This window comes from Oryctolagus cuniculus, chromosome X (assembly GCF_964237555.1).
Source record: "Oryctolagus cuniculus chromosome X, mOryCun1.1, whole genome shotgun sequence".
Lineage (NCBI taxonomy): Eukaryota > Metazoa > Chordata > Mammalia > Lagomorpha > Leporidae > Oryctolagus > Oryctolagus cuniculus.
In genome coordinates this window covers 85,527,513-85,554,677 of record NC_091453.1, presented here as the reverse complement: position 1 = coordinate 85,554,677, position 27,165 = coordinate 85,527,513, and the positions used below count along the sequence as shown (strand labels likewise).

At 47.5% G+C, this 27,165-nt stretch overlaps 1 protein-coding gene across 16 annotated transcripts in view; it reads right to left on the bottom strand.

The window, feature by feature from the left end:
• Nucleotides 1–27,165, bottom strand: part of TSC22D3 (TSC22 domain family member 3) — a 69,352-nt gene that overhangs the window by 39,622 nt on the left and 2,565 nt on the right. The window contains exon 1 of one of the 16 annotated variants that reach the window (XM_017349765.3): nucleotides 9,065–9,810. The exons of the other annotated variants lie outside the window; for them this stretch is intronic. Coding sequence (XP_017205254.1) covers nucleotides 9,065–9,255 — 191 coding nt within the window. The 5' untranslated portion in view covers nucleotides 9,256–9,810. Of the gene's footprint in view, nucleotides 1–9,064; nucleotides 9,811–27,165 lie in introns of those variants that run through there. 16 annotated transcript variants of the gene reach the window in all.

The following is a 27,165-nucleotide window of genomic DNA, read 5'->3' as shown; positions in this document are numbered from 1 at the left end:
CTGAGTTCCAGTCCTTGCTCCATTTCTGATTCCAGCTTCCTGCTCATGTGCACCCTGGGAGGGATATCATGATGGCTCAAGAAATGGGGTTCTAAGCCACTCAGTTGTGAGACCCAGATTGAGTTCTGGGACCCTGGCACTGGCCTGGTCCAGTCTTAGCTGTTGTAGGTATTTGAGAGAATGAACCGGTGAAGAGGACCCCTTTCTGTCTTTGTCTCTCTGCTTTTCAAATAAATAATTTAAAATAGAGATAGAGATAGACGCATAAATTGGTAAAACAAAAGCATGGACAAGTGAGTGTGAGCACTCCTCCTGCTTTCTCACTTAGCTTTGAGGGGACAGCCAACCTGGGGCTCCACCATGAATGAGCATTCCTGGCACAACAAGAAGGAAAAAGCCAAAAGGAATTGGCTAGGCATCCTTAGGTGGGCTCAGTGGCTAGGCAGGTAGAAACCTGCCACCACCCCAAGGGTTGAGCACAGGAATGGTGGAAGTGGCAGGCAAGGTGGCCAAGCGAGTATGGTGAGCAAAACTGCAGACCCAGCATTACAGGTTGGAGATTGGGCCTGCCTGGGATTGGTGCCCAGAAATTGGAGACACAGAACAAGGAGAGAGAGCTGGGGAGCTGTGAGGGGGACTGAGAACAGCTCTCTCACGGAGCACTTGTCCCATTTTCCCATCCTCCCCACCCAAACAGGCTCAGCAGCAGGACACATCTGACTGACTAAGCAGAAACTGATCAGATACTGCAGGAACAAGTTGGAGGCTCCAAGCTGGATAGGGGCACGAGTGCCTCAGACGCACACAGCCAGGAGACGGGTGGCAGCTAACTGCCTGAGGCCTATGGAACAGTGTCAGGAACTTTGTTATAGTCGCTGAAACTGGGAAGACATAATAATAATTTAAAAATCACTTAAGACTAAATTATGCTGGCATTCTAGAAACATCCAGTGCTGGCATTTCTACATTATTAAAGCTATTTACAAAAGCCCAGCATCTCTCTGTCTAGGAGATTCTTATTCCACATGTGTCTTCCCCCTGATTCTTTTTCCACATGTGGTGGCCTAGAGCTGCTTCTCAAATTACCCTGAGGTAGCTGCTACAGAGACACGTGTGCTGTGCCAGGGCTGAGCAGGAAATGGGTAACCCAGAGCAGAGGATCAGCAGCAAAAGTCATTTGTGCTTGAAGGAAACGAGAGCGTTTGGAATTCCGGTGTGCTTGGGCGGAGGGGAAGAGGTTGTTATGTGAGCCCAGACAGTCTTTGTCCCTGCTCTTTTGTAAGGGAGCAGAGGGACCATCTTGGAAAATGAGTTGGATGACAGAATCACTTGGCTAGGGGTTACTTCCCCTGCGTAAGCTGTGCGAGCGCAGACACAGGGAAGGAGGTGGAGAGAGAGACTCCTGAGGGGCCTAGAAGGGAATAGAACTCAAGGAGGAAAGAAGAGCAAACGAGCCAAAAATAGCTTTGCAACAGGCCCTTCAGAAGGACTGTAACCCTTGCTCTGTAAGTGCTGAGAGCTCCTCCCTTCAAGCAAGAATGGTTTTGCTATTACAAGTAATTGCCTCACTCTTGTGTTCTCAGATACTTGGAGTCACCGGAGCCAGGTACACACGCACGAGGGAGGATTTCCACTTTCTTCCTGGGTATCTTCCATGAGTGCCTGCCTGGCTGGTCAGGGGGAGGGACCAGAGGCCAAGCAGGGGGCGTCACCTAGCCAGGATGTTCCCAGGTCCCTCTGCTAAAATCAGCCATGGGATGCCAGGCTAGCCTTCCACATAAATGGAGAGGGTGGCTGCCTGTATAGTATGACTTGAGGGGATAAAGGTCACAGGAACCAGGCCCAAAAAGCTCAGCTCCTCTAGCCCTCAGCAGTGCCTGCAGTTCTTTTGTTTACTCCTTTTGAAGGTTCAGGTTTAAATACAATTGGGACTTGGAGGGGGAGAGCACATTCAGCTACTATCAGCTATTTACACCTTAACTGTACTCATTGTATCACATTAGCATTAGCAGAAAGCAAGGTCCTGAAGGCTTTGGTTAGGAGGCCAGGAAACAGGAAACTTCTGGAACAGGAAGTATTATCCTATAGTTGAGAGCCCTGAGCAGCTGTGGGTAGTTTGAAGGGGTTTGTGCTAGAGGGAAGAATGGGGAAGAAGGGAGACCAGGAGAGAGAAGAGAATGTCAAAAATAAGTTCTACCCACTTCACCATTTTCTGAGGGCTGGGCCTACTTCCTCTACTCCAACTGAAAGTGGTTCTGACTTGACAACTAGGTTTGCAACAGAGATAAAATCTCTCCAGACTGAGGCATTTCCCCAGAATTCATATTCATCTCCTCCCACTTTATGCAGGGATCATATGCTGGTGAGGAGGGACTCAGTCTGGAGCCTGGATGGCATTCACTTTCCCTATTAAACTTTAAGGCCTGGCATGGCTCATTTCTTTCTTTTTATAATTTTTATTTTCATTTATCTGAGAGACAGAGACAGGCAGACACAGAGAAATCTTCCATCTGCTGATTCACTCCCCAAATGCCTGCAACAGCCCAGGCTGGGCTGGGCCAAACCTAGGAACCTGGAACTTCATCCAGATCTCCTTAGGTGGATGGCAGGGACCCAAGTACCTGAGCCATCACCTGCTACCTCCCAGGGTGTGCATCTGCAGGATGCTGGAGTCAGAGGGAAATGGAGCCCAGGCATGAACCCAGGCACTCAGATGTGAGACGTAGGAATCCAAAGTAGCGCCTTAACTACTTTACCAAATACCTGTACCAATGGCCCACTTCTTGCTTCCTGAGAAGAGGTGCTGTGAAAACAACCATTAGTTCTTAGTTGTAAAGGGGCATTTTCCCCCATGGCCAAACCCCTGTCCTGGAGACACAGAACAGGATCTAGATGTATAAAGAGCTGTGCTGGAGGCCTGGGCTTTCTCCTAGCCTGGCTCCACTAGTGCCTGGCACAGACTTGAGCAGAGTTGGTGCCCCAAAGACAGCTAGATTCAACTTTTCATCTGGGATCTGTATGCACTGGAGAGGTTAGAAGCCATCTGGAGGGATGACAGCCCGAAGAAGGAGTGCTGCTGCCCAGCTTAGATTCCCCAGAGACACCGCTGGAAGCTAATGGGGTTGCCAAGGGAGCCAGTCTGGCAGCCTCACAGTAGGGGAAGGGACAGGGAGCAAAGACTCAGTCCCAGGCTCAGCAGAGGGCCAACAGCCATGATAACATAAGGCAGGCAAAAATGCAAAAATCCATTCACAAAGACAGCAATAATTAGAACTAGACAGAGCCCAGCTGAGGGAGCTGGCTGGTCTCTGTGGGCTGCAAGGACCTAAGGAACCCTATCCGTCCAGGTTGTCACTGGTGCCAGCCATGGCAAAATAGCATTAACTATGGAGCCCACTGTGGCTGGCTCAAAGGTCTGGGGCCTGTTCCCTTGGCCTCTGATTGCTGGACACAAAGCAACACAAGCCCCCTCTCTTCGTTCACCTAATGCTTGGCTGCGGGCATGGTGCACCTGGCCAGCTCTGCTCTGCTTTCTCAAGGGTGTGCTGAGCCAGAGAGGAGGGAGAGGGAGTGAGGACGGATTCGAGGAAGGGAGGAAGGGAGGAAGGGCCAGGATGCCAGCCTCTTGAGGGAGTATAGATTCCCAATGAATACAGTACTGACTGTGAGAGGTAGCAGTGCTGCTTCTTCCAATTCTAGCACTTCTGGGAGTCATTTCTCAGCTCACACTTCCCTCCTGTGACAGATACATAAATCCTTGACTGAAGAGGTTGCTGTGCCCCTTCCTGTCTCAGACGTGATTTTCCTCAGAGGAATTGCACCACCTCTTTTAGACACACAGGTCAGATGATCAGACCAGGCGTAGCCACGGGGGTTGAGGTGAGGAGGCAGAAGGGAACTATTGATTTCCTGGGAACTCCTTGGCTCTGCATGCCCAAGTCAAACTAGGTACCAGTGGGCAGACCCCTTAAACCTTCCTGGACAAACCCACATAATAAACAACCATATGACACATTCTAAAGACACACAGAAATGACTTCTGTATGCTGGGAAATCAACTCCCAAGTAGCTTACCCACTTTGTGAAATATGGGTGGCAATGCTTGGTGTTGGGTTAGCTTCTCCCTCTGCCAGATTCTATATACTCCCAGTTTCTATATACTCCAGGGATGCAAACTCATTTTCATATCAGCTCAAATAATAAGAAAGGCAGAACTACTGAAAACAAATTAGACCCATAGTGCAATCTTAAAGCTAAAGCCTTTAGCTAAAGCTAGCTATACATGATGTTTCCCCTGTATTATCTTTATTTTTGTATTATCCATACCATATATGTTACCTCAGCCATGAGAAAATCAACCATGCTTAGATTTGGAATCCATATGTGAGTAGGTAATTTATTTTTGCAAGAATCTTCTTTATTTATACTCAGACCAGTGTCACAATGACCCTGCACGCTTAGGTTCCCAGAAACTAGCTAGAAGGTAAGTGTGTCAGAGGGACACACTATGTATATATTGCTATGGATAATCCTTGAAGTGGCTGATGAATACAGGGAAAATAAAAATGTGACTCTTCTCAAATAAGAGAATGGGATTGCATGGGTAGGCAGCTAAAGGCAGAGGTTACAATGAATTGCTAGCCCACAACTTGATATCATTAAGAATTGAGTATGATCCTGGGTACTCTAAATAGGAAAGAAGCATGCAGGAACTCTGAGGTCATCTTCCTTCTCTATCCCATGGTCGTCAGCCACTAATGAAACCCTACACAGCTCCAGTGTCCTGCGGGACAGTCAGCTCAGGGGATTAGGACAGGCAACTGGGTCCTCTTAAGTCCAGTTAATTCTGCTCCTTTCCTAACCTGCCATCTTACATGTATGTGTCACTGATCAGAAGTGGAATTGGGATGAATGGCTAAAGGCAAAGGTGTTTGTGCTACAATCTCAGCTGTTACAGAGGACAAAATGAAACCACTGGTGGAGAATATGAAAAATATCTAAAAGATGGGGAAATACAAACTGGTTTAGGTTTTTTTAAAACTGATTTAGCTAATTTGGAAAAGAAGTTGACAAGGGAGATGACAGCTACCATTTAGCCATGTTAAGTAGTATACAGGAAAGCTGGAGGACAGAATTAGGAAAAACAGTCTCAGAGGTTGTTAATCTCTGGAATGTATGAACATAGGACACCATGGTATTTCCTTTCTTAGAGGTGTGTGAGGATCAGCTGTCTCTGCTTGAGCCTTTAGCTAAAGACAATTTAAGGGATTGGACAACATAGGAAAGACACATGAGGCTCTAAAGGTACAACCCAGGGAGAAGGCAGGAACCCAGACCTGTAACCTTCATCACCTTTCTGCTTCTCCCACCTTCATAATCCCCACGGTGAGCTCTGAGAGGAAACAAGAATAGCATTCATGTTTTATATCGCAGGACAATGGAAGGAGGAAATAGATCAAACTCAAACTTACTTTCTTTTAAACTAATCCCCAATCAACAGTCAGGACTGGATCAAGCTGCAGTCAGGAGCCCAGAACTCCATCTGGGTCTCACAGGGACCCAAGTACTTGAACTGTTTCCCAGGGTGTGCATTAGCAGGAAGCTGGATTGGAAACAGAGTCAGGACTCGAACTAAGGCACTCCAATATGGGATGGGATGTGGTGGCTCAATCACTGGGCTACAATACCCAGCTGGGCCAAATTTATTTACACAGGATCTATCACAAACTCCTGGCAGAATTGAGAACCTTCTTGTACAGTTTCATTTTGTACACATTTCCCAACACATCTTGTCTCATTCTGTCTGGAAATCAGCACAAATCCATGAGAAATTGCCATAGGGACCTATTTCCTATCCTTCAACTGTGGCTTTAGGCACTCAGAGGATTGTGATCTCTTGACTTGCTTCCCAGAAACACCTCCTTAAATTTGAGTGGAATATGCCCTGGTGAACACAGCTAAGAAAGCAATGGAGGCTGGTGAGGACAGCCCCATCAGCTCCCCGGTGCCTATTTCCCCATGTGTGCCAGAGCATGGTAGAGACCATGCCCTCGACCAAGGGAAAGGCCTCCTGCTAATCTGGAGTGTTGAGTGTCATAGGGCAGAGAAGGACACCCGAGATATAAAAATAGCCAGTTGTGCTTGCACTTGGAATAGGCTGTCAGAGGGGGACTTCAAACTAGGTGCACATGGAAAAGGCAATCTCAAACCACACTGTAATGGCTCCTGTTACCCATTCTCCCGCTCCTCTTGCTTCATCTCTGTTAGTACACACAGTGTAGCTGCAAGTCCCTGACACTAGTTATTTGTCTACCATTGTCAAGCTCTTTTCTCTAAGTTAATTCTAAGCAGATTCACCTTTTGAAAATGCCTCATCCTTACAAATAATATTTTTGCAACCATAGGGTATATGTGCTAGCCACATTTTCCTCTAATACGTGTTAAATAAATATATAGGTATAAAAATAGAAAAAACAAAGTTAGTTCACATAGCACCTAAAATCATCTTGCACACCACGAGCGTATGTTTACCACACTTGGGGAAACAGTGCTCTCTGTATAGTGCACGCAGATGGTCCCCACCGCCAACAAGCACGGCTTTATTTCCTTCTCCAATGTAAAGCCGGCAGGGCTTTAGACTGCTCCAAATGGCCAAGATGCCCTCCTGAGCCTGGCTCCTTCCCTCCTTCCTCTCAGGGCCAGAGCCCTGGCCGTTAGGATTTTTCTCCTTTCAGGTGACAGCCCCAGCCAAGGCTGGAGTTTGCAGCAGAACACAGGGCCACTTATTCCCGGTCAAGTGTTCCTTCCCTCGAGCTATTTCCCTTGCCCAGAATTCCACACTAGACTTCACTTAACTCGGCCAGTGTCCTCTGCGGAATAGACTTCCTCTGCCTTGGCCCCAGGGGCTGCATCAGCTGGAGTGCCCCAAGCCCACATCAGTAGCCTGTCTGTTGGCCCACTGCTGACACCGTCCCTATGAAGCACATGGTGGCCCTAGCTGGAAACCCTGTCTTCCTTGACACCTCCTCTCCCCGTGCCTGCTTTCCCGGTGGTCAGGAAACAACGGAGGACTGCATGGGGAACATGAGAGGAGGGGCCAAAGCATTCTGCAGGCAAGAAAGATCCACGCAGAGCTGTTTGACTCAGCAGATGGCCCGACAATCAGGGCTGACCAATACGGGAACTAGCCTGTGCTGGATGCCGTCAAGCTGAGGCAGCACGTCCACCCCCTGGGGACACTTTAGAAGAGATGTGTGTTTGGCCAGAGACAAGTCCCTCAGTGGCTTACATCTTTCTTGGTTGTTGTTAAACAGATAATCATCCTCCATCCCTACCCCTATCACCTAATCTAGCCTGGAAGCGCTCTGTGTCTCTGGACACGAAGTCCTTCTTAGAGGAGTGGAACTGTTTGGAGAGAGGCTGGGCTGAGGTCAAGAGATCCACTCACCTGACTCCCAGGGCTCCCAGTGGCCTTGAACATCTACCACCCACAAAGTGAGACCTTCTAGTTCAGTGGAGCCCAGCCTGAAAACCCTCTGGTGAGGAAAAGCAAGCCAGGTGAGGATCAAAAATCCTACAATCTTTGAAAGACACATGGAGAGTCTTATTTGTGACCTTGTTTAAGATTTAACTTCACTTGGGTCAGGGCAGTGACACTATCTTAACTTCACTTGGGTTAGGGCAGTGACACAATCTATTCCCACCTTTTTCTTTTTGGCCTACAAATGTTTTCCCCTTATTTCACTCAAATACACCTCCACCTTTGCCTCTCCACCCCTCCCCTAGACTTCCCTCCCTTTTATTCCTCTTCCATCCTCAACCCTAAGGCCAAGGAAGACCCTAAGGGCCCTGTATCAAGCAGCATTCTTTGAAAAACCATCGTTCTATAGAAATTTCAAGATTCTTTCCAATCTTAGGAATCTATAATTGATTAGTATCAATTGAGTGGCCACAAAAAGTTATTGTTGAAGAAGTGAACTGAGCCAAGAAGAAGGGGGGCTAGCATCACGGGAGCAAACTGGATGGTACCAGGGTGCTAGGACCACAGGCAGGTGTCTGGACAGGTAGAGAGAGGTTCCTCTTGTCCCCACTGCAGTTTCCTCAGCAGTGGAGATGCTGGTGGGTGTGAAGTTGGCAGACGACACTGTAGATGATCTGCAAAATAGGGAGCCCCAAGATATCATGTCTGGCCTGGTAAGGAGCTCTCTGGTTAGTGAAATGTCACCTGCTATGGTTTATAGACTCTCATCACATAGCCCAAGGAGAGACGACCAAGGTTGAAGGAATCTGAACTCAGTCTAATGTACTAAATATTAACATCCAACCCACCCAAGCCCACCAGATTTTGGTAGTTTGTGCATTATTAGGGGGACAGTAGCTATATATAGTGGCCATCAGATTCTCAAAGGGTTCTGCATTGAGTCACACGGCAGTGGGTCTGATAAGAGGGGTGATTTACCAAGAAAACAGGTTTTAATTCACAGGGCCAGTCCAGTTTCTCTTCTTAGGCTGTCATTTTTATCTCAACGTGAGCATCCGAAAATCCACCCCCATCCCCCTATCACCATCACAACCCTGCACCCCCCATTCAATTGAAAATTTCTGCAAAGAACTTAATAAATGTATTCTGCATTCAGCACCTGCATTTTGAGGTCGATAACATCAGTCACTGGGAGATATTTGGTTGAGAGGTCCATTAACAGTTGTACATTAATGACATCCCCCTGGTTCTCAAAACACAGCATATTCCAAGCCTTTCACTTTTGAGTTTTGAAAATCTAACCTAAACCAGCCTAAACCTCCCCTTGTGGTTTTGACTCTTACATGTTTACCACTTTCTCATTCTTTTTATTTTTGCTTGTTTATGTGAACCTTCTTTGCCCCACAGCATCTTTCTGACATTCAGAGGTTCAACAAATTATTCAGGTTTCTATGCATCTTATCCCACACATCAAGATTTTATAATATCTGAGTTGAAAAAGACCCTGGAGACCCTCTTGTCTCCCCCCTGCTGCATTATGTAAATGGGGAAAGCAGCCCACGGAAGGGCAGGGAGTTTACTTACTCAAGCTCAAGCATCAGATTGGTAGGAAAGTCTGGACTCAAACTCAGATCTTCTGGATCCAATTCTGATCCACTTTCTACCACTTCGAGCTGTAGCTCCTCCAGGAATTGTGCCTCCTGCTCGAGCTCTGGATCCTCCCCGAGCTGGGGCTCTTCCATGAGCTGAGGTTCCTCCGGTCTTTCCACCTTCATCTTGCTGCTGCGCAGGGAAGGCTTTGATTGCCTGGCCTGGGTCAGCTCCCTCTTCTTTCTCACTTGAGGGCTCTGTCTCGGTTTTGCTCTCGCTCTTGCTCTGGCTCTCTATTTCATTTTCTCTCTGTAGCTGCAGGGCTAGGGCGGGAGCAACTGGAAACTTTTTCCCAGGCTCGCAAGAAAATGTGCTCAGGGAGCCTCGGGGCCAGCCTGGGCTGGCTCAGCTGTGGAGGAGGAGGGAGGAAGTTCCCGGCCCTCTGTGCCTTCGGGGCTCTCAGGCTCAGAGGGAAGGCTGCAGCTCCTGGGGCAAGTGCTGCCCTCGGGATCCTCTGCCGAGGCCGGGCCAGCTTCCTAAACTAACTCCCAGACTGAAGGGGAGGGCCGGATCCTCCGGGGGAGCCCAGACGGCGGCTCTGCCAGCCAGCCCCTGTGGTTGGAACTTTCAAAAAGACCAATGTTTCAGCAATGGATTTCTTTTCCAATCTGAACAGCAGGCCTTTCTGTCCCCCTTGCATGACTGTGGCTGTGGCATGCAGCCCCGGCCTGAGCCGAAGCAGGATTCCAGGACCAGGGCTTCATAACACCCAAACCACTGGTCAATTCCATTAAATAAAATCAAATAAGAAAACACCGTTTTTGGCATCAGGTGGGTCTAAAGCTGGTCTCCTGGCATGGAGATGTTGTGTACCTACTGGGATGGGATGTGCACAGCCGTCTAGAGACGAGAAGTCGGAAGCCCATTGGATTAGAGAATCAGGAGACCCGGTTTTTCTTTCCAGCTGATCACTAATTGGCTGCTTTGTTTGGGGCAGGTACCCACCCTCCTTTGGGCCTCAGTTTCCTCATTTGGAATGGGAGAGGTCAGAGTGGACAGCCGCAAAAGTTCTCCTGAGCTTCTGCGTCTGTGTCTAAGGCACATGTGAAGGAAGAATGTGTCAGCCACCAACCCTGAGAAGGAAGCACAGGGTCTTGAAGAGGCACTTTCCAGGCCCATGGCCCAATGAAATCCTCCCCTATTTGGTAGCCATGCCACTAGGGCACCTCAGAACTTCTGTAGGTTCTGATATTCAGTAAACATTTCAAAGGTCGGAGCAGCTCAGCCCTCGGCAGGGAAACCAGAAGAGCTCTCAGCTACTCTTATTCCTGAGTGTGATTGAAGAAGGTTGAGAGAGTAAGCCTTAACAGCAAAAAAGCTTGCTGGCCTGCACTTCAGGTGTCAGGTGTCAGCGGGCTCTGGGTAGGAGAGGGTACATGATGGACAGCGTAAGGGGGGGGGATTTAGTCAGCGGGGGGCCGCAAGGCAGTCCAGATATCCAGATAAGGTTTTGTGCAGGATCCACATACGACTTGGCCTAATAATAATGAAGGGCCACTCAGTGCTTTCTAGGAGTGGCTTTTCACTTCACTTTCCTAACCACATGGCCACCAATGTCTAGACAAGGAAACTGAGGTCCAGAGGTTGTCCCTTGCCAAAGTCAATGGTTGTCTATCAGGAGCACATGGTGGCTCATGTCCTCTGCTGCTTGCCAGCCCCTTTAGGGTGTACCAAGTGTGCAGAAACCCATTCCGGCTCCCCACAAGTGCCCAGACCTCCTAACCCTCTGAGAGAATGACAGTGAAGAGCAGAGTGGAGCCCTGCCTTGCTTAGGATCCTGGCTTGCCAGCAGCAGGCCCCTGCTCAACAGCCCTGGGTACACCTTGCAGCTAGTACTAGAATATACTACTGAAGCCTTCCACATTTACAGAGGAGACTGGGGACCCAGCATTTTGGAGACATGGCCATTTCTGGGGGCCAATTTCCAGTGTAATTTTCAGCGCATTGTGTTTTTTTTTTTTTTAATTCTCTTTACTGACCTCCATCCTACTCATCTGACAGGTGATGAGCTCTTCAAAGTCTTCCTGATCCAGATTTTCAGCTGATAGACATTATGATCTTTGCAGAATCATTCTGCCTAAATCAAGGCTGCCTCATCTTGGCAGTGAGAAAATTTCCTTGGGTGTTTACTTCTACCTGACAGGTTTTCAGTGAACCAGAGGAGTTTCAAAATCTACATCTTAGGGCATTGGGGGTGACTGGGTTCATTTTGCCTTTCCTTGCTACTGATTTTGGGTAAGAATAACTTGCAGCGGGGCAAAAGCAGTGCTGCAAAATCTTAACAGAGTGAATTTTCTTTGGCAGATTTTCTGATCTCAGATGAAGTCCCTGTAGCCTGTGCCCTTCTTGCTGCCTTGTCCTTTGCCTTCATTATGATCAATTGTAATGACATCGTTATTTGTGTAACTATTATTTGGCATCTGTCTCCACTTCTGAATTCTAAGTTCCCTAGAGCAGGGATCCTGCATGGTTTGTTGCTTGCTCTTGGATCCCCTATGTCTAATCTTCATGGTGTGCATGAAGGAGAAATCGTCCTCCTTCACAAGTCCTGGGGGTGGGCAGTCTGGCTCCAATGCCCTCAGCATAGGCTACTAGGCTACTCAAACTGCTGGAGTGTAGCGGGATGGGGCGCTTCAGTGAGACTAATTTAGTCAGAGGACAAGACTGAGAATGCTATAAGGGGCCCTAGCAGCTCCTTAGTGCATCCCCCCACATCATGATTATATGCTAGTTTTAATCGGAGTTTACCTGCCATTTCATTGACATTTTCATTACAAAAATATTTTCATGAAAAAACAGCCACTTTTCTTTTTTTTTTCTTTTTTGACAGGCAGAGTTAGGCAGTGAGAGAGAGAGACTGAGAGAAAGGTCTTCCTTCTGTTGGTTCATCCTCCCCCACCATGGCCGCTTCGGCCAGCGCGCTGCACTGATCCAGAGCCAGGAGCCAGGTGCTTCCTCCTGGTCTCCCATGCGGGTGCAGGGCCCAAGCACTTGGGCCATCCTCCACTGCACTCCCGAGCCACAGCAGAGAGCTGGACTGGAAGAGGAGCAACCAGAACAGAATCTGGCACCCCGACCAGGACTAGAACCCTGGGTGCAGGCGTCGCAGGCAGAAGATTAGCCTAGTGAGCCGCGGCGCCAGCCAACTTTTCTCATTCTTATAAGCACCTACCCCTGACCTCTGTGCTTTCACCCCTGTTTGTCCCCTTCCATCCACAGGCCTTATAAAGCCAGCCTGCTCACACTTTTATCCATTTCTTTATCACTACTGTCATCACCTTCCCCATATTTGTAAATTACATATAACATCCCTTGGTAATTTCATCTAGCTTCTCTGACTGTTTGTAGTCAGGAAGTTCTTTCTGCTATCTAATCTCAATTCTTCATGCTACAGTGAGGCCTGTTTCCTCTTGTTGTGTTCCTGGGGTGGTTGGGAAACAACGAGTCACCATTTCTGTGTTGTGACTTGTACTTAAAGATCGATCTCTCTCCCCTCCCCAACCCCTGCCACCTTCCATTCCACCATTAAACTTCTTCTAGGTCAATAATCTTGGTTCCTTTAGCTTTGCCCCATAGGTCCCACGAGGTCCCAGTTTACCTCCTGCTGGCTAACGGAGTCCTGTTGGCCTAATAAGTCCTATTAGCCTTATCCTGACCCTTAACAATTGGATCCCCTTGGATTATGCTGACCTCTCAGCCTTGCCATTGTGGTGGGGCCACCTCTCTCCATGAAAGCTCCTTAGGGCCCCTTGATCAATTTCTTTGCTCCTCTCACATGTATAGCTTCCCTTCCCTTCCACATTCAGTTGTTTTTCTGCCTGGACAAGTATTGCACGTTTGCAGCCCAGAAAATAATGTAAACATCGTGGGCTCCAGAAAGGAGTGCAGCCTAAAACCCTGGGCCCCACTGCCTCTGTACAAGGAGAAGCACTCATAGCCCAGGAGGAAGCCTGCAGAGGGCAAAGAAAATCCAAATGACCCCTCCCTGTATTTTTTTGTTTTTGATAGTAAATAATTTATGAAAACAAATTTTCCTCCCCACAGGCTATATCCACTTTATCACTAGTTTCCAGGGTCAGCCTTTACACATTTCCATATTGTCATGGACTATTTTTAACAAAGGATGACATTAAGTAATAGTAGCCCCATGGGCTTCAAACTCATCTCTTCCTCTTGTCATAATGTTGTCTGTTCTCCCATTTTAGACCTGCTGGCTGCTCACGGCCTGGAGAAGTCCCTTAGAAAGTCCTATGTCCAAAAATGTCTCCTTTGGCTTGGGACTGACTATTAGAATTTTAGCATTAGAGATTCATTTCTTTGGCTTGAATATCACTTCCTCAGAAAGTTTTTTCTGATCCTTTGTCATACTCTGACAGAAGGCTATTCCTTTTCCCTCTTGACACTCAGTTTGTAATTACACATTTACTATTGTGACTATCTAGTTAGCATCTGTCTCCCTACACCCCACTGACTATTCCATGACAGCTCAGACCTTGTCTTTTGTGGTTCCCATTGTATTCCCAGTGCCTAACACTGAGCCTTGCACATTGAAGGTATACAGTGAAAGTTTGTTGTTCACTGAATCTGTGCATGAACTTAAATGTGAATTATCCAGAGCACTGGTGGGAAAGGATGTGGACACAGCTGAAGGCCCTAGAAAGTGAGAACAGAGTGTCAGGTATGAACAGTACGCTCTTTCCCCAGGTTCCCTGGGGCTTGTTCCTTTTGCTCACCCCAGATTTCTTTCTCTTCTTGTCAGCTTGAAGCTTCTCACCTTGCTCAGCCTTATCCAAGGGTCTTCATTCATAGGGCATGCGGATAAGAAGGGTTTGACTCAGGTGCAAGCTGGGCTAAAATGATACCTAGCAGGGTTGCCAGCAACTTTTTCCAGAGAGACTTGGGTGAATGGTATATACACTCTCATAGCCGCATCCTGACACCATCCTGCTATGGCTTCCTACCTCAAAAGGAGCCTCATGTAAACTGAGGCCAGAGAGCCACAGCCCCCAGGCTTCTCTAGGGCCTACCTTTGACTTCACCCCCCAGTTCAATCATCCTGGTTCCAGCTGTCTTTCTCCAGTCATAAGGGAGTCGTACCTTCCTGCTCCCAGGGTCTGAAGGCCTCCACCTACCCAGGGCTAATGCAGGTTGCCAGTGAGAGGGTACTAGGGTCCAGCTTGTTCTGCGTCACAGAGGGGCAATAAGGGGGAAGGGCCATGTGGGCCTTTTTCTCTTGTTCCTGAAGCTCCGTGATTCTGGGTTCCTGCCCAGGGAGAACCAGAAGTGTTCTCAACCCACACCCGCCCCTTCTAACCCAGGAACCCTGCTCGACCAGTAAGTTTCCCCTGCCCTTTCCCAAGCAGAGCTCTCTCTGCCCCCCTCCCCCACAGCCATAGCTGCTTCCCACCATGCCAAAGCCAACCCTTTCTTGAAGGCCCTGCTGGAAGCTGCTGCCATAAAGAGACTCTCCCTTCCTAGTTTGTTTTGCCACCGCCCAAGCTCAGGACTTGCAGACCCAGGGAGCAGTAAGCTTAAGGCCTTGCTCACAGCAGTGGGAGCCTTAAGTGGCTTTCAGAGGCCTGCAAAGCTCCAGTGCTTTCTTGCCCACAGGTCTTGGGAACAACTGCTCTACTCCCCAACCCGCTGCCCCCGGGTGCTTCCTTAACTCCTCACACCCAGGTCCCAGCCTCTGACATCTCCCTTGTCCTCTGCGATGCTTAGCAGGATAGGCACTCAATAAATCCACAGTCAGCACTCAATAAGGAGCAGACCCTTGGTCAATAAATGATGGATTGATTAATTGAAGTGCTTGGTCACTCAGTCCAAGGCTGGATGAGGTGCTGCCGTCATTCATTTCTCTGTGCACCTGGGCAGGCAGATTATGTTGCCTTAAAATTGAGCAGAGGTTTTTCCTTATTCTTTCTTTTTCCTTCACTGCAATTGACTATGAACCCAAAGGGTGGAGGGGATAAGGAGAAGCAGGGCCTGGAAACCTGGGAAGGAGAGGTCACCACAGAGGGAAACTCTGCACCTCCATCTCAGGGCCCCTGACTTTCCCTGGATGCTGACTGCAATCTGGAAGACTTAGTGTGCCCAGCTCTCCTGAGCCCTGGGATGGAGGTCTTGGGCTTGTCTGAGGACTCTGACTCTGGATACCAACCATGCCTGCTAGTAATTCTCATGCTGCCTTTTTGACCTTGTTTTTTGTTTTTTTTTTTTTGTTCGTTTGTTGTTTTAACTTTGTTTTCCTGATTCCTCCTCTCTTGCTTGAACTGAAGAGAATGTCCTCTCCTTTTCTGAGCTTATCTACCACTTACCTGTTAGCAACACCGTGGGGGAAGGCTGGGGCAAAAACAAGGGAAGAGAAGAGGAGGAGCTATTGGTTTAGTCTCAACTCTTGAGCCAATGGAATGCTATATTGATGGAGATACTCTGTGCTGTAGTTAGTTGGATTAATTTACTACTGAAATATGTCATAGAATCCAGCAAACCCGGCTGGCGCCGTGGCTCACTAGGCTAATCCTCTGCCTTGCGGCGCCGGCACACTGGGTTCTAGTCCCGGTCGGGGCGCCGGATTCTGTCCCGGTTGCCCCTCTTCCAGGCCAGCTCTCTGCTATGGCCCGGGAGTGCAGTGGAGGATGGCCCAAGTGCTTGAGTCCTTGGGCCCTGCACCCCATGGGAGACCAGGATAAGTACCTGGCTCCTGCCATCGGATCAGCGCGGTGCGCCGGCCGTAGCGCACTGGCCGCGGCGGCAATTGGAGAGTGAACCAACGGCAAAAGGAAGACCTTTCTCTCTGTCTCTCTCTCTCACTGTCCACTCTGCCTGTCAAAAAAAAAAAAAAAAAAGAATCCAGCAAACCTGATTTCGCTGGGGGTCAGTTGCACCAAGCCAGTAATACACTTTTTTGAATAGGCCAAGAGGAAAGCAAAGAATCATGGTAAATTTGGTCCAGCCTGGAAACTCTGAGACTCTGTGAGAGAATGGACTGGGAATTGGCTCTTGAAGGGCCCTCCTTTAACCAGCTCCTCCAGCCTCAAGGAAACCCTTCCATCTGACATCAGTAAGGCTGGGGGTCCCCAGAATGATCCCTGGACCAAAAGTCACATATGCACAAAAGGAAGAGGAACTTCTAAGACCTATTCTGGGCCCCCTCCATGTACCAGGTGGTCTCTTTAGCAGGTGACAGCTGGAGCCCCCACCTCCAAAATGTCTCAGGCCAAACTAAGTCCATTCTTGCTCTCCTGTTTGCTCATGTTTGCTGCTTATGGGGCAGAAGGGGTATCACCGTCACAGCCTGGTACGTATCTCTGGGGAAGTAATTTTGGGGAGAGAGTATTCTTTTCCTTGGGAAGTGTGAAGACTATGGTGACTTGGACCCCCACTAGGCTTTTGAATGCTTGGCCCCATGAAAACCTGCCACTGAGCAAGCAGAAGCTTGATATATCCCTATCTTGGCTTTGTTACATCAGGTATGCAAGATATGAGTCAGGGCCCTCAGGCTGGCCTAGGCCCAGCCTAGTCTGAGAGTGAGGCTGAACAGCAGCACTGAATGGAGGGGTATCATTGGAGGGGAAGTAAGCCAGAAAGGAGCTGCTGGTATCACTTCCCTTCCTCTCACTTCTCACCCCCTTCTTCCTCAGGGATAGCTGGAACCAATCACCTAGATATCAGAATCCTGGCCAGCCCCCTATGCTATGAGCAGCTGCTCTCCATCTCCCCTGAAGAAGACAAGAGGAAGTGGGTTGAGTACTCAAGGTTATTTTGTGAGTAAATTCTTCCTTTGAGGAAGGATGGGGAAGGTCCCTGTGGTGCTATGTCCACAGGCAGGGGCCCAGTTTCAGGCTGAACCTATTTGAGGAAAGTGGCTCCCAGGAGAGGAAGGCTGATAGCATGCCTGGGTCATCACTGACCAAACCTGCTTCCAGCTCTTGTGTTCTCGGGGGCTAGTGTCTGCACAATGGGAAGCTTCCCATTCAGTCTCCTGTGCTGGCTGGGATTTTACACTTCTTAGACCATTTCCAGAAGGGCGACAGTCACTTTGGGGCAAGGATTTCCAGCTAGAGGATACAAGTGAACTTCATTTGCCTGCTGATAAGATTCCCTCCTATGTGGAATAGCACTCGGGAAAGCTTGATTTCTTTTCTCCCAGACCCTATCTTATTTCTGCTTGAGCTTCTTAGCTAAGCTGGATTTCAGCATGGTATACGATGGCCTCCCAAAGCCATTTTCCATGACCTGACTCCTCATCAAACCTCGGTGGCTCTGTGGCTGGGATATAGCCTTCTTGCCATCACAGGATCTCATGGGGTTCTTTGGAGGGCCTTGTCTGCCAAATCTGTGGTACTACAGGGAGGCCTTAACCCTTGTCTCATTAGAGCACGCACTGGGACAGCACAGTATGTCCTGGACTGTCATTGCTCTCTCTCTCTTCATCTAAAAGGGAAATTTATCTTCCTGACCCCTGTGGTCATGGAATGCTCTCGTTAGAGTGTACTGAGTACACAAAGTGCTCGACCAAATGAGCCCAAGATTTAGTCCCACTCAGCATGCTGGTTTCTCTGGGGCTCAAGAGGCTATTACACGACACTGACCAATTTGTTATGTAAACTCAGTCAGCCATGGCAGATTATGGCTTTGCAGTTATCTTGAAGGATGCCTTACATAAGTGGAGAAAGTTCAGGTAGAAGTAAAATTGCGATGCACAAACACAGCACAATGGCCAACACCGGGTGCAAATGCAGCCAGCTACATTCCTCTCAACCAACCTACAAGGCAGGGGCAATTACTATGTTTGGACTCCATCACTCAGGGGGTCCAGGAAACCCTGGCAGCCTTGGCCAGACATCTATCTCCATTTACTCAGACTCCCTGGCCTTCAGAACCAGGTCTGGAAAGGAACCAACATCCTACCTGGGATTGAGAGCTTGTTAGTTTATCTGGAAGTTCAAATATAAGCAGGAGTGTTAACATTCTCTTCAGGCAGGGAGGGGAAATAAGGTCACCCTGGAAAGAGTTATTTTCTAAGGCATGGGCTCACATGAGCCCACTCCTGGCAAAACCGAGGTGCAGATCAAATTAATGATCTATTCTTTCCATTGTTCATCAACAGCAGCCAAACCTCTTGAGCTCTCATGCCACCCAGAACCCCAAGCATGGACTCCAACCCTGTCTTTCTACCTGTCTTCCCCCAACATGGCTTTCCCATGTCCTATTCCCATAGTTATCTACTCCTAGTGAGTTGTCACCCCAACTGAAGGTCTGAGAAACAAATCCACATAAAGTAGTCAGTGATAAGCAGTGATGCCGTAGGTTGCTCTTTAAAAGGTGCCCTAGAACCTGGCCGTTCATGAGATACACAATGAAACTTTTTTTTTAAAGATTTATTTATTTTTTACTTGAGAGTCAGAGTTATACAGAGAGAGGAGAGGCAGAGAGAGAGAGAGAGAGAGAGAGAGAGAGAGAGAGATCTTCCATAAGATGGTTCACTCCCCAATTGACTACAACGGCCAGGACTGCAATGGCCAGAACTGCACCTATCTGAAGCCAGGAGCCAGGAGCTTCTTCCGGGTCTCCCACGCGGGTGCAGGGGCCCAAGGACTTGGGCCACTTTGTACTGCTTTCCCAGGCCATAGCAGAGAGCTGGATTGGAAGTGGAGCAACTGGGACTAGAACCGGTGCCCATATGGAATGCCGACGCTTCAGGCCAGGGCATTAACCCTCTGTGCCACAGCGCCGGCCCCCACACTGAAACTTTTATCTGTCCACAACTTAGGAAGATTGCATGCCGATCGTTTCCCCCTAAAACTTCTATTTCCAGCTGGCACCATCACACTTAGTTCAAATTCTTGGCTTTCTTTTCATAGTAATCACAGGTAGCTGCAGCTGACTCAGGAGGGGGGCATTCCCCCCCAACAAAACAGATGTTTGCTCATTTCATGATAATTACTACATGTGTATGGTCTATGAGCAGAAGACTACAAAACTGTGTACAACAGTAGGTGCTGTGCAATGCCATCATCAGGTGTATACCCAACAGGACTGAAAGCTGGAACTCAATAGGATGCTTATATACCAATGTTTATAGCAATGTTCTTCACAGTAGCCAAAGGTGGAAACAACCCAAGTGTCTGCTGATGGATAAATCAATAAAATGTGGTATATCCATATGATGGAATAGTTTTCAATCATAAAAAGGAATGATGTACTATTGCATGCTACAACATGGTTTAACCTGGAAAACATGTTGAGGGGAAGAACCCAGCTACCAAATGTCATGTATTCTAAGATGCCACACATATGAACTATCAGGAATAGGCAAATTCATAGAAATAGAAAGTAGAACAGAGGTTACCAGGGGCTAGCACTGTGGCATAGCGGGTAAAGCTGCTGCCTGTAGTGCTGGCATCCCATATGGGCGCTCGTTCGAGTCTCGGCTGCTCCACTTCCTATCCAGCTCTCTGCTATGGCCTGAGAAAACAGTAGAAGATGGCCCAAGTGCTTGGGCCCTGTACCTGTGTGGGAGACTGGAAGAAGCTCCTGGCTCCTGGCTTCGGATCAGTGCAGCTCTGGCCATTGCGGCCAGCTGGGGAGTGAACCAGCAGATGGAAAACAGACCCCTCTCTCTCTCTCTGCCTCTCCTTCTTTCTCTGTGTAACTCTGCCTTTCAAATAAATAAATCAATCTTTAAAAAAAAAAAAAAAGAATAGAGGTTACCAGAGGCTGAGTTATCGTTTAATGCAAATGGAGTTTCTGTTTGGGATGATGACAAAGTTCTGGAAGTGGCTGATAGTTAAATAGTATTTTGAATCTATCTAATGTCATTGAACTGTAAACTTAAAAATGGCTGTAATTTTATGTAATATATATATTTTACCAGCATATATGTATTAAATACAATATAGACACATATAATAATATAATACACATGCACGCATGCACACACACACACACATACACACAATAGTAGATGCTGGATAGGGTACCAGGCTTACTTACCAGTGAAAGGACTGGCCATCACATACTAGTCTCATAACACATGCAATTCATATCTGTGCCTTAGCTAAAGATAATTTACATAATTTACATATCAGGGTTCTCATGAGGTATCCAAACCATAAATATTAACTTTGAAAATGCATTTGTGTTTGTAACAGAAAATGTCCCTTAATCCAGACCACTAGACACTCAGGAAATAGTTATTTTAAATTACCTTGGGCTAAGGAAGGACTTTCAAAGCTTGATACCAAAAGCAAAAATTACAAAGGCAAAGAATGATAGACTTACCCAAATAGAAACCCAAAACCTTTTTACAACAAAGAATTCCATCCTCAAAATCAAACGGTAAATTAGTTGACAAAGGGTTGCAATCTAATTCAAGGTTTCTCACGGTGTGGTCCACATAGCAGTGGTGCTATGGGAGAGGGGCTTTCCACAGAATATGGACAGAGAGCTGAGTCTTAAATAGTATTATTAGAGGCACTATAGCAGGCAGCCCTTCAAATCACTCCATACAAGTGGCTACCTCCTTGGAAGCCAGAGTGAGGAATATGTAAAGATGCAATCATTAGTTCTACAATTCACTTAAAGACACACAAATGATTTCTTATGCCAAAATTTCTTAAAAACCTGATGTCAATCTGGATCCTTCCATTTCATCATTATATATCAGCTCTATAGGAATATTAAATGAATTAGCACATACAGAGCAATTAGAAAAGTTTGCTACTATTATTGTTATTATTGAGCATGAAAGAGTGGGAACCAGTTAGTGCCACTCTAGAAGCTTAAAGGTGAAATTTTACGGCTTTTCAAGCTGGAAGGGAATTCAGATTCAGAGAATTTCAGAACATTCTGGGCAGGTGTGCTCTGAGGCCAAAGGCAGAATACAGCTCATTAGGAAGTACTGGGGGAAAAAATCTTAAAAAAAAATTGCGAAGTTACAACAGTCACAACAGAATATTGCCAAACTGCCACTCCAGCTTGCTACATTTTGCAGGTCAGAGAATGAAGGTCCTTTAAGTTTCAACTTAGGAAGCTTTTTATTTCTTTCTTTTTTAAGATTTATGTATTTATTTGATAAGAAGAGAGAGAGGAGACAGAAAGAGATCTTCCAACCATTTACTCCCCAAATGGCCGCAAAGGCCAAGGCTGGGAGAGGCCAAAGCCAGGAGACAGGAGCTGCATCCGGGTCTCACATGCAGGTGCAGGGGCCCAACTCCTTGGGCCATCTTCCACTGCCTACCCAGGCACATTAGCAGGGACTTGGATCAGAAGTGGAACAGCCAGGACTCAAATCCAGTGCTCAGACATGGGATGCCAGCCTTGCAGGTGGCAGCTTAAACCTCTGTGCCACAACACCTGTCCCTTCCATGAACTTTTTAAAGACCTCTCATATGCATGGATTTCACATTCAAAAAGGTTAATTTATTTGAAACCAGAGCTACAGAGAGAGGGAGACACACACATGTACACACAGACACAGACACAGACACATACACATACACAGACACAGACACAGACACATACAAAGAGAGAGAGAGAGAGAGAGAGAGAGAGAGAGAGAGAGAGAGAGAGAGAAAGAGAATCTTCCATTCCCTGGTTTACTTCCCAAATGGCCTAAATGGCTGAGCTGGGCCAGGTGAAACCAAGAGTCTGAAACTCTGAAACTCTATCACGGTCTCCCATATGGGTGGCAGGGGCCCAAGCACCCAGATTATCCTCCAATGTTTTCCCAGGTGCATTAGCCTGGAGCTAGATCAGGAATGGAGCAGCCAGGACTCAAACTGGCATCCATTTAGGATACCACTGTTGCAAGCAGCAGCTTATCCACTGTGCCACAATGCTGGTTCCCTACAATTTTTTTTTTATCAAAATAAGCCCATCTTAAAATTCCATTTTCTACAAAATTTCTGAAGTGCCCTTGTAGCTCCATTTATTTTCTATTTATTTTTTAATGATTTTATTTATTTGTTTGAGAGCTCGAGTTACAGGGAGAGGGAGAGACAGCGAGAAAGGTACTCCATCTGCTGGTTCACTCTCCAAATGGCCGCAACAGCCAGAGACTAGCTGATGTGAAGCCAGGAGCCAGGAGCTTCCTCCGGGTCTCACACGTTTGTGCAGGGGCCCAAGCACTTGGGCCATCTTGTACTGCTTTCCCAGGCCATAGCAGAGAGCTGGATCAGAAGAGTAGTAGCTGGGACTAGAATCAGAGTCCATATGGGATTCCGGCACCGCAGGTGGAGGCTTAGCCCATTATGCCACAGCACCGGTCCTATAGCTCCATTTAACTTAGAAACTTCACGAGCCTGGGAAACAGCGGAAGATGGCTCAAGTGCTTGGCCCCTGCCACCCACGTGGGAGACCTGGATGGAGTTCTGGGCTCCTTGCTTTACTGATGCCATTTGGGGAGTAAACCAGCAGATGTAAGATCTCTCTCTCTCTCTCTCTCTCTCCCTCTCTCCCTCTCTCTGCTGTCACTCTGCCATTCAAATAAACAAAAATAAATCATTTAAAAAAATAAAAAATAAATCAGCAATTTCAGGGGCCCAGGGTTGTGGTATAGCAAATTAAACTGCCACTTACGATGCCAGCATCATATATTGGAGCGCCAGTTCCAGTCCCGGCTGCCTTGCTTCTGATCCAGCTCCCTGCTAATGTCCCTGGGAAAGCAGCAGGACATGGCCCAAATACCTGGGCACCTGCACCCACTTGGGAGACCCAGGTGGAACTGCAGGCTCTTGACTCCAGTCATTGTAGCAATCTGCGGAGTGAAGCTGTGAATGGAAGATCTCCCTCTGTCTCCCCTCACCCTCCTGCCCTCTCTTTATTGCTCTGCCTTTCAAAATAAATAAACCTTAGAAAAAGAAACTTCAGCTGTCTGTCCAGTATATTCTATCTCCCTCCTAAGTTTTCTAGTGTTGGAAGCACACATGACAAGATGAGATCTCCTAATAATAGGGTGAAGACCCATCCTAGTTTCCCTGGACCAACTGCAGTTTGCGCACCCAGAGTCCTATGCTTTAGGACCAGAATGATTGGTCCCTCTACTTAACAAGGACATTTTGACCATTTGGAAAGATTCTGGGCATCCATTTACCTCTGCTTAATAGGAAATTCTTGAGCGTTCTAATAACTTATTTAGTGTTCGTTTAGTTCTTCATTATTCTTAACAATTCTTTCTTCATAGACCATTCATACACTCCAACTGATTTCAGTTCTCCAGAGTCTTGATTCGGCTTTTCATTATTAGGCACCGGGCAAGTTACTTAATTTTTTCAAGCCTCATTTTCCTTCTTCATAAAATAAAAATGGGTGATTATAATAATATCCATTTCATCAGATTGGTATAAATATTAGAGATTATGTAGATACGTTTAGTACACATTGGAAATGTGCAATAACAGTTAACTATTAATCCTTCATAGTTATTAGCTACATAACACAAGATCAAAGGGATAATCTTTAAAACACTTCTCCCCGGGGCTGGCACTGTGACATAGCAGGTAAAGCCTCCACCTGCAGTGCCAGCAACCCATATGGGTGCCAGTTCAAGTCCTGGCTGCTCCACTTCCAATTCAGCTCCCTGCTGGTGCGCCTGGGAAAACAGCGGAAAATGGTCCAAGTCCTTGCACCCCTAAACCCATATGGAAGACCCAGATGAAGTTCCTGGCTCCGGGCTTCAGCCTGGCCCAGCCCTGACTGTTGCGGCCATTTGGGGTATGAACCAGTGGATGGAGGATCTCTCTCTATCTCTGCCTCTGTCTCTCCTCTGTAACTCTGACTTTCAAATAAATAAATAAATAAATAAATAATTTTTTAAATATTTATTTATTTGAAAGAGTTACACAGAGAGAGAAGGAGAAGCAGAGTTCGCCGCTGGTTCACTCCCCAGATGGCCGGAATGGCTGGAGCTGCTCCAATCCGAAGCCAGGAGCTAGGAGCTTCCTCAGGGTCTCCCACACAGGTGCAGGGGCTCAAGGACTTGGGCCATCTTCTACTGCTTTCCCAGGTCATAACAGAGAGCTGGATTGGAAGTGGAGCAGCTGGGACTCACCGGCACTGCAGGTGGCGGCTTTACCCACTACGTAGCAGTGCCAGCCCCTAATAAATAAATCTTAAAAAAAAACACACTTCTCCCCAACAATTTAGAAATCCCACTTACATAACCAATAAGCTACATGCCCATTACCACTGATTTGTACGAGTATGCACAGTACTGTCCATCAGGACTTCCACCATACTATTAGTTACTGCACGTAGTTAAAACTGAAAAAAATGATTTTGATAGACAAAACTAAAGTTGTACAATCTTTACATGGGAGGGCCCAGCACTGTGGCATAGTGGGAAAAGCCTCTGCCTGCAGTGCCAGCATCCCATATAGGCGCCGGTTCAAGACCTGGCTGCTCCACTTCCGAACCAGCTCTCTGCTATGGTCTGGGAAAGCAGTGGAAGATGGCCCAAGTCCTTGGGCCCCTGCACACACTTGGGAGACCTGGAGGAAGCTCCTGACTCCTGGCTTCAGATCGGCGCAGCTCCAGCCATTGCAGCCACCTGGGGAGTGAACCTGCAGATGCAAGATCTCTCTCTTTCTCTCTCTGACTCTGTCTCTCTGTAACTCTGCCTTTCAAATAAATAAATAAATCTTTAAAAAATATTTACATGGGACTACACCAATAATTAAGTAGTTATTCAACAAAAAATATCTTTATTGAATGAATATTGACTGTGTAAGTAGATGCTGAGGGAAAATCAAGCAAGTAAAACACAACCCTACCCTCGATTTGCTTACACTCTTGTGTTCCAAGGAAACCAAGAGCATTAAATGGGAAGCCAGGGACAGGACAAAGCAGACATAATTCAAGCATGTGGCCTGCCCTTCTTCCTAAGCATATAAGAGCCCTTGAAGCAGGGGAATGGTCTGCAAGAGGGAGGTGAGGAGTAGGGGGTGTACAGTGGGTGTTAGCCTTTAAAAAAGCGGACAAAGGAATAAGACACCCAGACAGGGGCCTGGAATGTCAAATAATTAGATGAAATAGGAGTAAAAACAATGTGTGAAGATAGAAACCCAGGGAATTATGTAAAGTAAAAAAATAAATGTACACTTAGGAGAAAGCTGTGGCGCTCTGGGCACTAGAGAAGCCCCATGACCAGCAAGAACGGCCTCATAGTTCGCTACTGAGCGTGACACTCTGGAAAATAAACTGTGTTCAGAATCTGCAGTCTTTGAGATCCTGGTTGTCACAGAAAGTGAGAGAAAGCCGTCCTGCCGAAACTATAAGGCTGTTAGTACAGGACCCTGTCACTCCCCAGCCTCAGTGAAGCCTGACAGCTTAGCTTGCTGGTTTACTCCTCAGTGGTTTGGAACGCTGAGTTGCTCAGACCCCAGGAGTCAGGGTGCTCACACATACTCCAACAGTTCACCCCCTCCTTGAACCCAGGCCTTCAATGTCCTCCACCCACTCCCCCTGTAGCATTTCCCTGCTTTGGCAAGAACCAAGCGTCAATAAACTGGTGTCAGTGGAGCAGGTGACAAAGGAGGTCTCTCCATTTAAGAGAACCAAACAGCAAGGACGCTCTCGAGGTGTGGCACATGTGAACACCTTGATCTCAGGTTCTCAGCCTTAACCTCACTCACCAGGGTCCGACCCTCCTAGGCCCAGAAACAGAGAAGGCACCCCATCTCACGCCAAAGCCAGAGACAGAGTCTTTCTTAGTTGGGGGAATGAAATGCGACAGGCACTCCCTCCGGGGTTCCCCGACACCCTCCCCCGCCACTCTCCAACTGAGCCCAGCTGATCATTAGGAGCCTGTTAGGGATTTCGCTCCGTGGGGTTTCAGCGTCTGCGGGCTGAATACACGGGTAGTAATCTTTCACTAAAAGTGAAGATTCCCTCAAAACCTGTTTCATCCATGGATGGGCTTATTTTAGACAATGAGATAATTTGATGCCTAAAGTGAAATAATAGATGTCAAAGGGTTTCAGTGGCATAAAAAAAGAAAAACACCCGAGAAGTACAACTTGTTAAAAGGACACTAACGAAGTCCGCAGCCTTGTGGGTCTCTGCAGGAACCACTGGGGGCTGGGGCGAGGGGAATGCGATGGTGGATTTGGCTTGGGACAAAGGAGGTAACCTCCTCTAAGAATTAAGTGAGGGGAGCTCCTGCTTTTCTCAGTACCTTTTAAAATTCCCTACTTACGAGAGCTCAGAATTTTCTTATAACTTTGGGCATAACACCTGCCCATGACCTACAGACTCCCAGAACCAGAAGGAGCCTTAGAGAGACCCCAGACATCAGGCAACTTGCTCAGGCTCATACAGAAAGGTAGAGCCATAACTTGTACTACAACAACCCAGGTCTCCCACAGTGGGGATGTCTTTCTCTTACATAACCTGTCATTGAGCAAGAATTAAATCCACCCCCAGACACACATACCCCGGTGCCCTGTCTCAATGGTGCTAAGAATACCAAAAAAAAATCTCACAGCTGGCTTTCCTGAAGTTGCTTCTCCTGCCTCTAAAGTGCCTCTGTTGTTAAGTAGTACTCAGGAGAGCAGCTCAGCCTCTGGACAGCACTGTGTTTCTCCCCTCCCCTCTCTCTTCCTTGCCTCCCCAGCAGGATTTCTAGAAAGTCTGCCCTGTACTTGAACACAAGTCTGCTGCAAGAACATGGATTTATCCACCTTCCCGCCACACACAATTCTTGGGGTGCTCAAATAGATGTCCTAGGATGCTCCCTAGAGTTGCTTTTAGCCTACGTTTGAAACTGAAGGCTCTGAACCATGGAGGGGGTGGGGTCCCCTAATCCAGAGTCTCAAAATATTCTCTTGGTTTTTCTTATTCCTCGCCCTCTCCCTCTCCCCTGCTGCCACCAGCAACAGCAGCTTAATTTGTCCTGACATTTTACTTGCGCACTGTCCGTCAGGGCACTCTAATTTAAAAGCCCTCACAGTTTCACTCCCAGTTTGGACGTTTAGACATGGGCTTTTGAGAACGGTGAACCTGAGTCCCTGGAGGAAGATGCACCAGCTGAA